This window comes from Arvicola amphibius, chromosome 3 (genome assembly GCF_903992535.2).
Source record: "Arvicola amphibius chromosome 3, mArvAmp1.2, whole genome shotgun sequence".
In the NCBI taxonomy this organism is placed as follows: domain Eukaryota; kingdom Metazoa; phylum Chordata; class Mammalia; order Rodentia; family Cricetidae; genus Arvicola; species Arvicola amphibius.
Genome location: NC_052049.1, coordinates 54,107,038 through 54,122,100, shown reverse-complemented (window position 1 = coordinate 54,122,100; position 15,063 = coordinate 54,107,038). Strand labels below are relative to the sequence as shown.

Genomic DNA, 15,063 nt, shown 5'->3' with positions numbered 1-15,063 from the left:
CCCCCACAGAAATGACTTTGAAAACTTTCAAGTTCTACATGAAAAACAATGGCTGAGCAAACCCGAAAGGAGCCGGAAGCAGCCGCAAGTGCAGGGCAGGGTAGCTGTCTGTTGATCATGGACCGGTGACCGTTTTAAAACTGCTCTTTGTTTTACCTTTCCCTATATACTTTAAAAATTATAACATAATGGGTCTTCTCATGAGAGCAAGTCGCGCGACCAGAAATGCTAGCGACCTTGGAAGTCCTCCCGTTTATAGCGGGTCCTTGGGATCTCGTCCCCTTCGCCACCCCGAGGGGTGCATTATCTGACTGGCCATAGACGATACCCTGTTCCATTTGAAATTCACAGCGAAGCAGCTAGAAAAACTGGTCAAGGGACAGAGAAGGACAGCAGGCCAAAGTGAAGATGGGCCTTCAGGAGAAAAATGTAGAGTGGGCTTGCGGCTGTGCCGAAAACGCCATCCGCAAGAAGAACGGAGGTGTAAACAGGCTCCAGATGGCGTCCCGTGTGGATGCAGTAGCCTCCAAGGTGCAGACGGCTGTGACCATGAAGGGGGTGACCAAGAATAAGGCCCAGGTGACCAAAGCTCTCTACAAGGCGCTCAGTGCCACGGATCTCCTGAAGGTGTCTGCAGTGACGACAGGTCTGAGCAGCAGGTGCAGAGCCTGGATGAGCACACATCGATAATGGAGGGGTCCAGGGGCTCTGCCACCACGCGGACCACACCGCAGGAGCAGGTCGACAGCCTCATCGTGCAGATTGCTGAGGAAAATGGCCTGGAGGTCTTAGACCAGCTCAGCCAGCTTCCAGAGGGTGTCTCTGCTGTGGGCGAAAACTCTGTGCACAACCAGGAGATCGACAGCCCTGAGGAATTAGCATGTCTTCGGCAGGTGTTGCCTGATGGAGGAGGGTCATCTGTCTATGTGTTACTTTCATTGGTTAATTAATAAAGAAACTGCTTGGCCTGATAGGTCAGAACATAGGTGGGTGGATTAGACAGAACAGAATGCTGGGAAGAAGGGAAGTGAGTCAGACGCCATGATTCTTCTACCCAAGACAGATGTAGGCTAGAATCTTTCCCGGTAAGCCATCACCTTGTGGTGCTACATAGATTATTAGAAATGGGCTAATCAAGATGTGAGAGTTAACCAGTAAGAGGCTAGAGCTAATGGGCCAAGCAGTGTTTAAATGAGTATAGTTTCCATGTAATTATTTGGGGTAAAGCTAGCTGTGCAGGAGCCAGGCGGCAGGAAGCAGCCTGCTGCTCCTTCTACAGTTGCCTCCCGTCTATGATGTACTGGAGGCTTCTGCCCCACACTGTGCTCAACTTTCTCCAACCCTTCATAGCTGCCTTGGCTTTTTTCCAACCTGTCCGGCTGGGTGCCTTAGAACTGAGCGTTAGGTTGGGCAGTGGGCCTCTGTCCTGATACTGAATTTGCACAAGTGTGATTTGTAGGCTGGTTTTCTCTGCGTTATGTTTAAAAACCACCTATGAGTGAGTACATGTGATACTTGTCTTTCTGTGTCTGGGTTACCTCACTCAAAATAATGTTTTCTAGCTCCATCCATTTTTCTGCAAAATTCAAGATGTCGTTATTTTTTTCTGCTGTGTAGTACTCCACTGTGTAAATATACCATATTTCCCTTATTCATTTTTCAGTCGAGGGGCATGTAGGTTGTTTCCAGGTTCTGGCTATGACAAACAATGCTGCTATGAACATAGTTGAGCACATGTCTTTGTGGCACGATTGAACATTCTTTGGATATATACCCAAAAGTGGTATTACTGAGTCTTGAGGAAGGTTGTTTCCTAATTTTCTGAGAAATTGCCACACTGAAATCCAAAGGGGCTGTACCAGCTTGCATTCCCACCAGCAATGGAGGAGTGTTCCCTTTACCCCACAACCTCTCCAGCATAAGTTGTCATCAGTGTTTTTGATCTTGGCCATTCTTACAGGTGTAAGATGGAATCTCAGAGTTGTGATTTGCGTTTCTCTGATGTGTGTGTGTGTGTGTGTCTGTCTGTCTGTCCCTCTAGCACTCCTCTTTGCTATGTTGCCCAGGCTAGTCCTGAACCACTGCGTTCAACCTTTCCTACCTTATTCTATTATCTTTGGGATGTGTGTGTGTAATGAAATCTAAAGACCTCCTATTGCTCAAGATTGACACTGAAGTCTGTGAGGTCCAGCAGCCTGAATGTGCAGCTCCTGATTCAGAGACCCTTACCCTGGGGAAAAGCCCATGACTTGCTCTCAACCCCACAGGGGAGTTTGAAACCAATGATTCCCCTCCCTTTCACACACTTGTGAACGCGTGCGCTTATACACACACACACACACACACACACACACACACTCTCATTTCTCTTCCCTAGTACACTGCATCTAAAGAGGAATGGGGAGGCCTTATTAAAGAGTACTGATAAGAGAAAGTAGTGTCTAGGTAAGTAATTGCTCTTGGATAAATTGGTATATAACTTCATTCAACTTTGAGAGCGTTGCTAGCAGACTGGAGAGATGGCTCAGTGGTTAAGTATTGTAGAGTCTTATTTTAAGATGTGTTACAGTTTCTTAGGCTGTGGAATATTTGTTTAATGATGCAAGGCTGTGTTGTATTCTTTTACATTCATTTAACTCTGTGAAGCTGTGTTACTTTGCCTGTCTGTAATACCTTATGGTCTAATAAATAGCAAGGCAGTAGAAAGGATAGGTGGGGCTGGCAGGGGGTGAAATCTGGGAAGAAAAAGATTGAGGAGCAAGGAAAGGAGGAGAGGAAGACCCCAGGGGCCAGTCATCCAGCTACAGAGCACGCCACAGAGTAAGAAGTAAAGAAAGGTATATAAAATAGAGGAAGATTAAAGCTCATAGGCAAAAGGTAGATGGGATAATTTAAGTTAAGAAGAGCTGGCTAGAAACAAGCCATGCTAAGGTCCAGCATTTATAAGTAATAATAAGCCTCTGTGTGTGATTTATTTGGGAACTGGGTGCTGGGCACCCCAAAAGAGGGAGCAGAAATAAATCCTTTTAGAACATAGCAAGCCAAAGTAGCCTTTCTAGATAGATGTTGAAGGGGAAAGGTTGGGTCACTGAGCCAAGCATCCCACCTGATGGGTTGCTTGAGGAACTGAATCAAGCATCCTGCCTGATGGCTATGTCAGGGAGGCTGAATCAAGCATCCTGACTGGTGGCTGTGCCAGGGAAGCTTGGGAAAATGCTGACCAAAGCAAGACCAAAACCAGCTGGGCAAACCCCAAACTGCATCTCCATGTCTGATGTCAAAAATACTCTCCACATCTCCAATTCTGTCCAGCTTTGTTGACTGCAGCACACTTTCTCTTGACTGGTCCCACTCCGTTAGCAGTTCTCCTCAGCAGGTATCCCACGGCTTGGGCATCTCTAACATCTTAGGTTCTCCAAGGCAATCCAGGCTGCAACTTCACAGCTTCACACAGTCGCCTCTCCCCTAGGCCTCCATTCAGGGGCACCCCTCACACATACCTGGCCTCAGCGGCTGTCCTTGGGCATGGGGGCAACTTCTATAACCTGTTTCTTCTATCTCTAAAGCCAAAACCATGTGGCCGAAGCTGCCAGGTTTGCTGCTTACTGGGGCTAGAACATTTCCCCCTTGTTTAATTACATCTTCACCAGCTTTCTGTTTTCCTTTACTGCCTAAATTTGGTTGTTCTTGAACTTGATCTTTAGACCAGGCTGGCCTCAAACTCAGAGATTTGCCAGCCTCTGCCTTGCCAGTGCTGGGATTAAAGGTGTGCACCACCACACCTGACTCTAAACTTTTCTTTAGTTACTTTCCATAAGTTGGAAACTTAGTTGAGCGGGAGCTTGCCGTGAGGTCACTGCTCCCTTTCCGCTTTCTGGTGCCCTTTTTCTCCTCAAATGTTTTTCCTTGCTCAGCTTGCTCCTTTTCATTATAAATCATCATCAGAGTTACCACTAATATCCACACAACAGAGTCTACACTAGGCTGTTTTGAGATTTCTTATGCCAAGGGAATTAATCAAAACTCTTCACTTTAGCCTCAGGCAGACTCTTTGGACAAGGGCAAAAGGTAGCCACTCTCTTCACCAAAATATCACAAGAATGATTTTTAGGCAGCATACTAAAATTCTTTTCTGAAACCTCTTGAGCCAACTCCCAGGATTTCACATCAGCACAATTGTCTAACATGCTCCTACTAGAATATGCCATTAAGCAGTGCTTAAGGCATCCCACCACTTTCCTAACCCAAAGTACAAAGTCCATATTACTCTAAACAAAGGTATGGTCAGGCCTATCAAAACAATCCCCAACTCCTGGTACCAACTTCGGTCTTATGGCTTACTATTGCTGAAAAGAGACACCATGACTTTATAAGCAACTCTTTTAAAGGAAACATTTAATTGAGTGTGGTTTGCTTACAGTTTCAGACACTCAGTTCATTATGATCATGAAGGGGAGCATGGCAGCGTGCATGCCAGGCAGGCGTGGGGCTCGAGCCGAAAGTTCTACATCTTGCAGGCAATAGGAAGTCTACTGTCTGTCACACTGAGTGAAGCTTGAGAAAGAAGACCTCAAAGCCCGCCCCTACAGTGACGCACTTCCTCTGACAAGGCCCCGCCTCCTCATAGTGCCACTCCCTCTGGGGGGTCATTTTCTTTCAAACCACCACATTTAGCAAACAGTCATTTATTCACTCAACAAATCTTATGCTCAGATCTGAAAATGGCCCTGTACTTCATAAGGCACAGCTGGGTCTCCAAGAGCCCGAACTGCCTCAGAGCTGGACAGCGGCTCTGCGGAGATGTCGTCAGTAGTTGTGCCTACATGAATAAGGACTCATTCTGTCCTGGTAGATGTTTTATCCGATGGAATCCTCCCCACGTCCCTGGAAGCCACTGAAGTTTTTATTCCTAAAGATGAGAAATAAGCAGCTTGCTGAAGCCAGGGCCCTTGTTGGAGGCCCTCTCTGGAGGCGGCAAAGCCAGGGGACAGAGCTGGTCTGGCTCCTGCAGAGCACCCACTTGGAATCCTTGGCTCCCTCATGGCAGATATTCCTAGCCGTTTAGAGAACCTCATTCATATTGTTCACGCTCTTCCCTCTGGCTGTAAAGCTGGATGCCAGTGGACACAGTGGCACCTGTAAAGATGCCAGACCCATCTTTTAAAGGCACAAAACTGAGACCATAATGCAGACCACAGCTTTCTCTCTCTTTCTTTGGTGAGGTTTGGTGAGGTTTCAGAAGGATCACTTGGGATGCTTAGCAACACCCCCAGCCCCCACTGACAGCCAGCACACAACTACTGGAAAAAAGAGACATTGTCAAGCTCAGCTTGGTCAGGTGTTAGTGTGCACGGCCCAGGGGTTGATCCTCAGAACTGAAAAGAAAAAAGAGGAAAGGGGAGGAGGAGGAGGGAGAGGAGGAGGAGGGGAAGGGGAAAGGGAAGAGGAATAAAAAGAGGAAGAGGAAGAGGAAGAGGAACAAGAAGAAGAAGAAGAAGAAGAAGAAGAAGAAGAAGAAGAAGAAGAAGAAGAAGAAGAAGAAGAAGAAGAAGAAGAAGAAGAAGAGAGAAGAAACAAGGTCTTTTTGACTGGGCCACTGTCCTATTATGATTCAGAAAAGAATCCAAAAGGAGTAAAGAAAGGAAAGCCACAGTGCTGTGGCTCCAGGGTGACCACTCTGACCCAGGCAGAGGGTACAGAGCAGGACTGTGAGAGATTCGGGGTCACCAGGCTGCTCAGCAGGCCATGTCTCCCGACAGTCTTAAATGTGTGTAAAGGAGGATGAGCAATGGGCAGGTGGTAAAGAGGAAGAACACTTCTTGAGAGGAATGCAGGTGGTTACCTTCTGCTCCTAAAATCAGAACAGTCTTATCCTTCCGTGATAGCCGCATGGATGCTTCCTCAGCAGGGAGAAAGCCCGGCTGTCATGGCTGGAAATCAGTCTTCCTTCATCGCCTGCTCAGAATGTGACTGTCTACTGGTTTTGATGTTATTGTAATTGCTAATATTGTGGCCCACGTTCATCTCTTAGGGGGAGGGTTAGAAAAGCCATGTTAGTTTTTCTTTTTAAAGACTTAAACATAGTTCCTGGTGGTGACAGGGACCAGATTGGAGAAGGGCTGGAATATGGCAAAAGCTTCTTATCTATATGTATAAAAGTATCACCATGGGACTCACTGCTTTGTACAATTAATGTACTCGAATCAGATGTTATCATCAGTACAAATGGCATGTTAGAAAGACTCATCACGAGTTTATTTTTCCTTATTTACTATCCTATGTACTTGTTCAGTTGGTGCCTCCAGTTCGCCCCTGCATGGTCTGGAAAGCCCTATTCCCGTCTCTCCAAACCCCACCCACAAAGAATCTCTGAACAAAGGGAATGTTGTTGGTTTTTTGTTTTCTACTGTTTACTCTTTTGGGGGGCCACCACCCAACTCTCAGATAAATCACATGGAGTCTTCTTATTACTTACAAATGCTCAGCTTTAGCTTGGTTTATTTCTAGTCAGTTTTTCTTAAATTGTCCCATCTACCTTTTGCTTTTGGGTTTTTATCTTTCTCTATTTTCTATACCTTTCTTCACTTCTTACTCCATAACTTGCTGTATAGCTGGGTGGCTGGCCCCTGGTATCCTCTCTCCTTCTCTTCTTGTTTCTCTACCCATTCATTTCCAGATTTCTCTTCCTATTTATCCTCCCTGCCTGCCAGCCCTGCCTATTTCTCTCTCTTGCCCAGCTATTGGCCATTCCGCTCTTTATTAGACCAATCAGGTGTTTTAGACAGGCAAAGTAACACAACTTCATGAGTTAAACAAATGCAACATAAAATAATGCGACACATCTTTGCATCATTAAAACAAATGTTCCACAGCATAAACAATGTGACACATCTTAAAATAACATTCCACAATAAGAGAAGACACCAAAAAACACAATTCTGCATTCTTGGCAGCTACTGCAGCTTTATCCCCTGAAGTTGTCAGCTACCCAAGTCCCTGACTAAAGCATTCAACTTTTGACCATACTTGACCATAAACCCAGGTTGGAATGGGCACATCATTACCCCTATTCTATAAGCTATATAAGCTCCCTGCTTTAGTTTGTGCCTGTCACTTCTTTGGCCTTGATCTCTGGGACTGGAGAACTCACTCAGGAGCTGCTTTGCCCAAATAAACCTGTGCTACTTTTTCAATTCCACTTGATTTGGCTTACTGTATTGGTGGAGAAACCTATTATCGGAGTACAGAAAATCTATTAGTACTTATTATATACGATTGAAAATTAAAAAGAATAAAATCTGTTACAGTCAATATTAAAATGAAACAGTTCTCATCTCAGATGTGGTGTTGTACACCTGCAATCCCAGCACTTGGGAAACAGAGGCAGGAGTATTGACACGAGTTGGGGCTAGCATGATCTACATACAAGTTGGGGCTAACATGGTCTACTTAGACCTATTGAAAACAAATGAACAAAAACACCAAGGAACTAGTGATAAGGTTCCAGTCAAGAAAGAACATGTGTCATGTTAAGGATGAGGACCTGAGTTTGGATCTCAGCATACCTGTGAAAGCCTGGTATAGAGGCATGTGTCTGTAACCCCAGTGCAGGAGAGATGGGCGTGGGGCAGAGTGTGTGGCGTGTGGAGAAGATCCATCCCTGGGACTCACTGGCCAGCCATTCTAGTAGAGGAAGACACTAGACACTGATCCACACACCCACAGGAACACTTGTATAGACCACATGCACGAAAACCAGCCAACCAAACACACACGCACACAAAATAGTCCCCATGTTTTAAGTGGTGTCTTAAATAGTAATGTTGCATCTTTAGAGGTGCCTGTTTTTCCATCATTTCCTCTGTTGTAAATACTTTTCCATCTACCCTGGTCTGGGCCTTCTTTCCCCCTGACCCACTTCTCTTGTCCAGCCTGGTATTCCTGGTGCTCTCCATGCCGTGGACTAGCAGATGAGGAACCTGCCTGACTCCATTTTGAAGTCAGGAGCCTTTATGCTGTATTGTTAAAAATGAATTTCCATTCACTGAATGATCTGAGCTGCTGTTTTTAAATTTGTTTCCTGGAGCCTGGCCTGCCCCAACCCCTGACCTTGACTTGTTTTTGTGAATGCCCTGCCCTCCCCTAACCCTAATCACATGTCAATCATGTGATATTTTCTGAGATTTTTCTAAGCCTCCTCATTGCTCCATTGTCTCTCTGTTGTAACACCTGCTTTGCAAACTACTTGTGATTTTACTCCTTAAAAGGGACCCAAGAAAAGCATTCTGGGATGCTCTCTTTAACCTGGCTTATGAGGCAGTCACTGGCTAGGTCTAGGGTGTACCCTAAGAAAAATCAAGCTTGCTTCAAATTTGGCTCATATAGTGGAAGTGGTCTTATTCTTGAACTGTGACATTAATATTGTACCCTCAACTTCAGTGTCATTGAGCCACACAGCATGGTGTTGGTCTGTCATATGTCACAAGCTCCTCTACCCATCTCTCTGCAGTGCCCAAATGACAGAGGCAGGGCCTAGAATGTGCAGGCCAGAATTCTGCAGTCAGCCATCCCCAACCCCTCTAAGCCACTAGTAAAAAGCCCAAGGTCAGGTAGACGTGTGCCCTTCTAAAACTCTTCCCAGCGTTTTCATTATTGATTAAACAAAGTGTGTGCCTGTCTTCAAGGCAGCTGACTGTACAGCCAAAAATGGGTTGCCTAACCTTGCCTGAGATTTTTTCATAAGGTGTCAGACCATGGCCGTGGTCATTGCAAAGCAGGGGTTGTTTTTCCAGCTGAACTTCAGCCCTAGCTCGCTTCCACCCCTTGCTGGCTTCCACCCCTAGCTTCCCCTCATCTCTTCGATCCTTTTCAAGAGGTTTCTACACCAGCTATTTGCTGGCTTGCATTCGTGATTCTCCCCACAGCAGGGTTTATCAGAGGGCCATCTGCTCTTCTCGATAACTCTAGGACAGCAAATATCTACTGTGGGACTGGAAAGAACTGGTTCAAACCAGCTTGTCTTAGCTCACTGGTCATCAGTCTTGTGGGAGGTTTTCTGTTAACAATTACCTCCCTGTTGGTTTCTTGCTACCAAACCAGAGTTTGTAGACATCTTGCCTTAAAAAATTTCCCATGGAAAATGGACAGAAATTTCATATGTTCTCTTAGTTGGTTGGACAGATTTTACCCCGGCTCTTGGTTGCTATGCATCATTGGTGGTGTGGACTTCCTGTCCTGTGCTACTACAGGAACTCATGGTATCTTGTTATCTCCTCACATCCAGAAATTTCTCATAGCTCGTCAAGCTAATTTATTTCCTGGGAATGGTAATGCCTATCCATGCAACCAAATTCAGACGAAACAGGGTCTGGGCGAAAAGGAAGTCCTTGTCTGGCATTAGGCTTTCAATCACCAGTCTTTCTTCTAAGGAAGGGAAGTGCTCCTTCCAGGAATGTTCTTTACGCACAGAGGGTTGCAGGCTTTCACACAACACGTCTAGGAATGTTCTTCTCCTTCACGTCATGCTGGTCTGACACGTTCCCATCTGTGTCAGTATGTGTGTGTGTTTACACGCATGTGTGTGATTAGAGAACTACCCGTTGTAGTAGGCTTGCTCTCCTTCCATCACGAGGGTTCTAGGGATATGGAGCTCAGGTTACCAGGCTTGGTGGCAAGTACCTCTACCTGCTGCTGAGCCATCTCTCCGGCCTTACTGTATCCTTTTCAATGACTTTATGTATTAATATATGTAAATGTTTGAGAACTCACTAACTTATGTTATTGTTGGATATTTAGGTCGTTTCCAGACATGTGACTTTGGACACATGTGAAAATACAGTTTATACCCTAGTAAGGAAATTGCTCATACAAGGACGTGTAACTTGAAATTTTGGTAGATATGGGCAAATTGTTTTCTAAATGTAAAATACGATATTTTACATTTCTTCATAGTGTGCATGTATGGGTGTCAGTCCCCTGCATCTTCATCAATAAAAAAGATCACTAACTTCTTGGACTTGTTAACACAGCTGGGAAAAAAGTCACCTCACTGTTTTGCTGTACATTTCCCTAACCTCAAATGTGTTTAGTGGATTAAGGTAATCTGTTCTCTAATTTGTAAACTCAGGAAAGTCTCTATTAGTCTAGAAAACATATGCAGATATTCGCAGCAGGCTGCTGGCACTCAGATTCTTCTATCTATTCCTATATTACCTGTCACCTGCTGTCTTCCTGGATCAAAGTCATCAAGGAAGCCTTTTTCACATTTCAGGGGAAGAGGGTCTCATTTTTCCATTGCTTTTGGTGAAATGTCTATAGAAATAGCACATCAAGAGGTTTTGTTTGTTTTTGTTTGTTTGTTTTGTTTTGAAAACTTTAAAGGAAAAAAAGAGAAAGAAAACCTTTAACAGTTCTGAGCATTGACTGTCAGGTCATAAGGGATACAGATAGAGAGTTGCTCCCCAGAACCTGATCAAAGGGAGAAAGCCTGCTCCCTAGGGAGGAAAGTCATGCTGGGCTTCCCAGGTTCTGTTAGGGACTGTGTGTGAAATGCACACACACTCGGAAACTGCCTGTGTGCAGATCCAGCCCCCAGCCTGGCACACCATCTCTTCCCTGTACATTATACTTCCCCAAACATCTGGATGACAGTGTCCTATGCTGTACTGGAGCACAGAACATCAAGTAGGGACAATTTACGACTAGTACTAACCAAGGGCTTTATCTGGGTCCCAGCTGGGTATAGAGCCCTCTAATATCATCTTAATATTAATTATCATATATAAATATATTATATATAATGAATATGTAATAATTATATATAATTGTTAATTGGAGTCTTGAATATTGTTGCACCTCCCTTGCAATGTGTGTATGAGCGGGAGAAAGGTTGGGCTAAAGTACCTCAAGATATCCCTCTTGGACGAGAGCTCACTGGTGCCCACTGCACTCTCTCCCCATTTGCCTCTAACGCCACTTGTATTTGTGTGTGTACACATTTAAAAATGTTTATGTAACAGTTTCTTTGTTCTTTTATGGCTCTTCATGGAATTTTGGCCAGGACTTTGATCAGCTTTAAATGTAGAGAGCGAGACAGGGAGAGAATGCACACGCCAGATGGCTGATATGTTGTCCCCATCTTTAACTAATCAGGTTCCCCTGGCTGATTTGAAATGCTCCTTTATAGTGCATGGCTCTGTACCACTGCTTTTTAATGCAAATAACCTGTGCATTATAACTTAATTATTGCTTTATTTTTATTTTAAGTGTATGCGTGTTTTATGTGCGTGCATGTCTCTGCTCCACATGTATGCCTGGTGCTCAAAGAAGCCCAAGGAGGGCATCAGACCTCCTGGAAATGGAGTTACAGATGGTTGTGAACCTCCATGTGGGAGCCAGAAATCAAACCTAAGGTCCTCTGGAAGAGCAACAAGTGAGGCATCTTCTCAGGCCTATGCCCCATGGCCTTAATTATTCTGTTTATTGGTCAGTGATTGTCTGGCAATGCCACATTTGCCCTACCCCTTTCTTTTTCTCATTTTCCCCGCAGTTTTATAGTTTTGTGTTGGGGGAGTGTAGTGTTGAGGTGGGGCTGCGTCCTGCCACCCGACTACCTTTATACCCAAAATAATTACACAGAAACTGTATTCTTTTAAACATTGCCTGGCCCATTAGTTTCAGCCTCTTATTGGTTAATTCTCACATCTTGCTTTAACTCATATTTAGTAATCTGTGTGGCACCACGAGGTGGTCGCTTACCAGGAGAGATCTTAACCTGCATCTGTCTTGGAGAGGAGAAGCATGGCGACTGCCTATGGCAACTGCCTGAAGCATCTGCCTTCTCTCTCCCAGAATTCTGTTCTGTCTACTCCGCCTACCTAATTTTCTGTCCTATTAAAGGGCCAAGGCAGTTTCTTTATTAACCAATAAAAGTAACACATAGACAGATGACTCTCCTCCATCAGGGGAGGCTGTTCATTCGTTCCCGACTGCCCAGACTCTAAATAACCACACAGAAACTGTATTAATTATATCACTGCTTGACCCATTAGCTCTAGTTTCTTATTGGCTAGCTATTACATTCTAAACTAACCCATCTCCTCTGGAGGGCTCCAGCAGAGGTGTCTGTCTCTGGAGGCAGCTACATGGCTTCTCTCTGACTCTGCCTACTCTCTCCTCCCCTATCTGCTTGGAACTCCTGCCTTGCCCTATTCTGCTAAGCCACTGCCTGAAACAGATTTATTCATTAGCCAATAAAAGCAACACATAGACAGAAGGACTTTCCACACCAGTGTGGTTCCATGTGCTGTGAGAGTTTGCATTCCTCTTTCTCCTCAATTCTGATGGTATTTTCCCTTGAGGTCTCGTGACAGTTGCTCCTTAGTTGAGAGCGTCTCAGCATCTTCCTTTGAGCAGGAACATGTATTAATTGAAGTCCTATTCTGCATCCTACTGTAGCATCTACCTAAACTCCTTCAATAGTTCTTGCATAGCTCAAGTTAGTTTTGTTCCAGGATAGTTGATTGTTTTGCCAAAATATGAAATAAGTATTTTCTATTATACTTACAAAAGAGTTCACACACACACACACACACACACACACACACATATATATATATGCAACGGCTTTTGTGTATAGAAATTTAATCCTCATATTACTGGATTCTCTTATGGTCTATAGTAGCCTTTTGGATACTCTTTCTGTACTACTATTTCTTCTGCCTGAACAACACTCTCATCTTTACTTTTCTGACATTTTAAATGACCCAATGTGTTGTCCACTATTGCCAGAACACAGTGACTAAGACAGGAAGTGCTATGGTAAGTTCCAGACTGTGTTTAGGGGGTAGTTTTTCTTTTTGCTTTTAATGGAGTTGAAATTCTTTCTCTTAATATGTTTTACTGTTATTTAAACTATGATCCAAACATGATATGTTTTTCAGTCTTTCCTCATAGGAAATGAATCCTTTAAAAGTGTTTGCAGCCAGGTGTGCTCCCATGCGTCTGTAATCTCAGCACCGAGGAAGCTGAAGCAGAAGAATCAGTAGTTCAAGGTTGGTCTGGACGACACAATGAGGTTCTGTCTCGAAACATTTTTTTTATTTAATTTGTGGCTTGGAGGTGTGGATCAGTGGTGGAATGCCTGTGCAAAGCCATGTGTTCAATCCAAAGCACCAGAATCCTAGCTTTAATGGTGTATCTAATGTAACTTAATGGTGTAGCTAATCTCTGGGGAGCTTTATCAACTTCAGTGTCCCCAACATCTTAGGCAAGGCCACTGCACCTCTACACCCAAAGTGAGATCTTCATGTTTAATGACACAAGATGACCTTTGTCCTATCAATAATGTTCCAACTACACATCACCAAAGCAAAACAGCACACACACAACCAGGTTATTCAACAGTCTTCTTGACCCAGTTCTCCGTGGCTGTGCACTGTTTGATTGAGGACACACACGGCACAGATTGATCCGATCAGTCTCCGGGCCACCTCTCATCTTGTCTTGCTAGTTCTGAACATCTTCAGTTTAGGTTTCTTGTTATTGTCCCTACTCATACCTTTCAAGCCGTGGATTCCTGTGTTCACGTTCTGAACAATACTCTTTCCTTACACCTTTGCAGCTGTCGCAGCTGTCTATCTGAAAAGCTGATGAACAGCCTAACACTCTCTTCAGGTCTAAATGAGTTATTCTTTGTTGATTTGCATCTCAACTAATTTTCCTTTTTTATAGGTTGATGGATCTAGATTTAAAAACACATCTTTACTATCTACCACTTGTCATTAGTTTTCAAAGTTGTTATATCGCTTCCCTACTGAATGCAGCAGAACTAGAGGCGAGGACTGTGTGGATCCCAGAAGGGACAGCCCTGCCCCGGTTCAGCATCTCTACTCTGGTTCCTCTCACGATGTCATATGCTTCCCTCATCATGTGACTTCAGCATGTTCAGCAGTGGCTACAGGTTGAGGAGTTCACGCTAGAGCACAGGTTCAAGCTCAGGCACTAACACAGGAGGAAGCTTTGGTCTGGGGTGAGCCATCATGGAGACAAGGGGGCATGCACAGTGCGAGCCTAGCACATGCCAGACACTGTTTTAAGTGCCGTATTATCTCATTTGACCCTTTCAGCACCTCAGTGAGAATGCTTCCGTTGTGTCCTTCATTTCACAGAAGAGGATCTTGACAGAGACGTTAAGTGATTGTCACACCTATGGTATGGGACAAATGACGTCTCCAGACCTTTTGGTTTGAAGGAGATGAGGAAAAGAAGGCCCAGGGAAGCCTAACAGCTTTCTTAAAAAATATTATCAATTGAGAAAAGGCATGTATGTATGTATGTATGTATGTATGTATGTATGTGAACCGGAGTGAGGTTTTGTGTACCATATGTGTACAAGAGACTGCAGAGGCAAGGAGGGAGCATGAGATCTCTTGAAACTGGATTAACAGACAGCTGTGTGTCACCACGTGGGCACTGGAAACTGAAAAAGTCCTTTGCCAAAGAGGTGCATACTTTTAATCCCTGAGCCACCTTTTCAGGCCCCCTGACAGCTATCTTTAAGTTGAAACAGTTACTGAATTGGAATAAAAAAGTTGTTCTACGGATAATCAAAGCCTAACGTTTGGACCTAATGTTTGGCTGTAGCAAGAAAATTTCTGGCTCCCACAGAGTTACTTTCTAAGAATGAGACACATCCTAGAAAGAAGTAAGTGGCCTTGAGAGGTCGTGAGGCTCCAGTGGATGAGTACTGGCTGGAGAGGTTTGGAGAGTCGGCCATTCGATCACTTAGATTGGTCACCCCCAACGACCCCGAAGGCCCTGCCGTGATGAGAGATAAATCACCCTCTGACTGCATCAGATGGCATTCTGAAGCGGTAATGGTGAATGAATCCCAGTTTGTTAGCATTACAGAAACAACCATATCCAGACTGAAGGGTTGATTCACTCGTAAGAAGTGACTCGTGATTCACTCGTAAGTTTAATGACCTTAAACTCCATGTTTTCTATTTTACGAAGCACTGGAAGAGAGGAATTTGAAGGCTTCAGACACAGACACATTACCCA

At 44.4% G+C, this 15,063-nt stretch overlaps 1 protein-coding gene across 1 annotated transcript in view; it reads left to right on the top strand.

Annotated features, from left to right (window-relative positions):
• Positions 1-48: 48 nt before the first annotated feature.
• The window catches only part of LOC119809223 (charged multivesicular body protein 1a-like), a 16,094-nt gene continuing 1,079 nt past the window's right edge, over positions 49-15,063 (top strand). Inside the window, 6 exon segments of the mRNA XM_042054685.1 lie at positions 49-100; positions 322-376; positions 378-637; positions 640-913; positions 4,421-4,517; positions 14,127-14,211. Coding sequence (XP_041910619.1) covers positions 49-100; positions 322-376; positions 378-637; positions 640-913; positions 4,421-4,517; positions 14,127-14,211 — 823 coding nt within the window.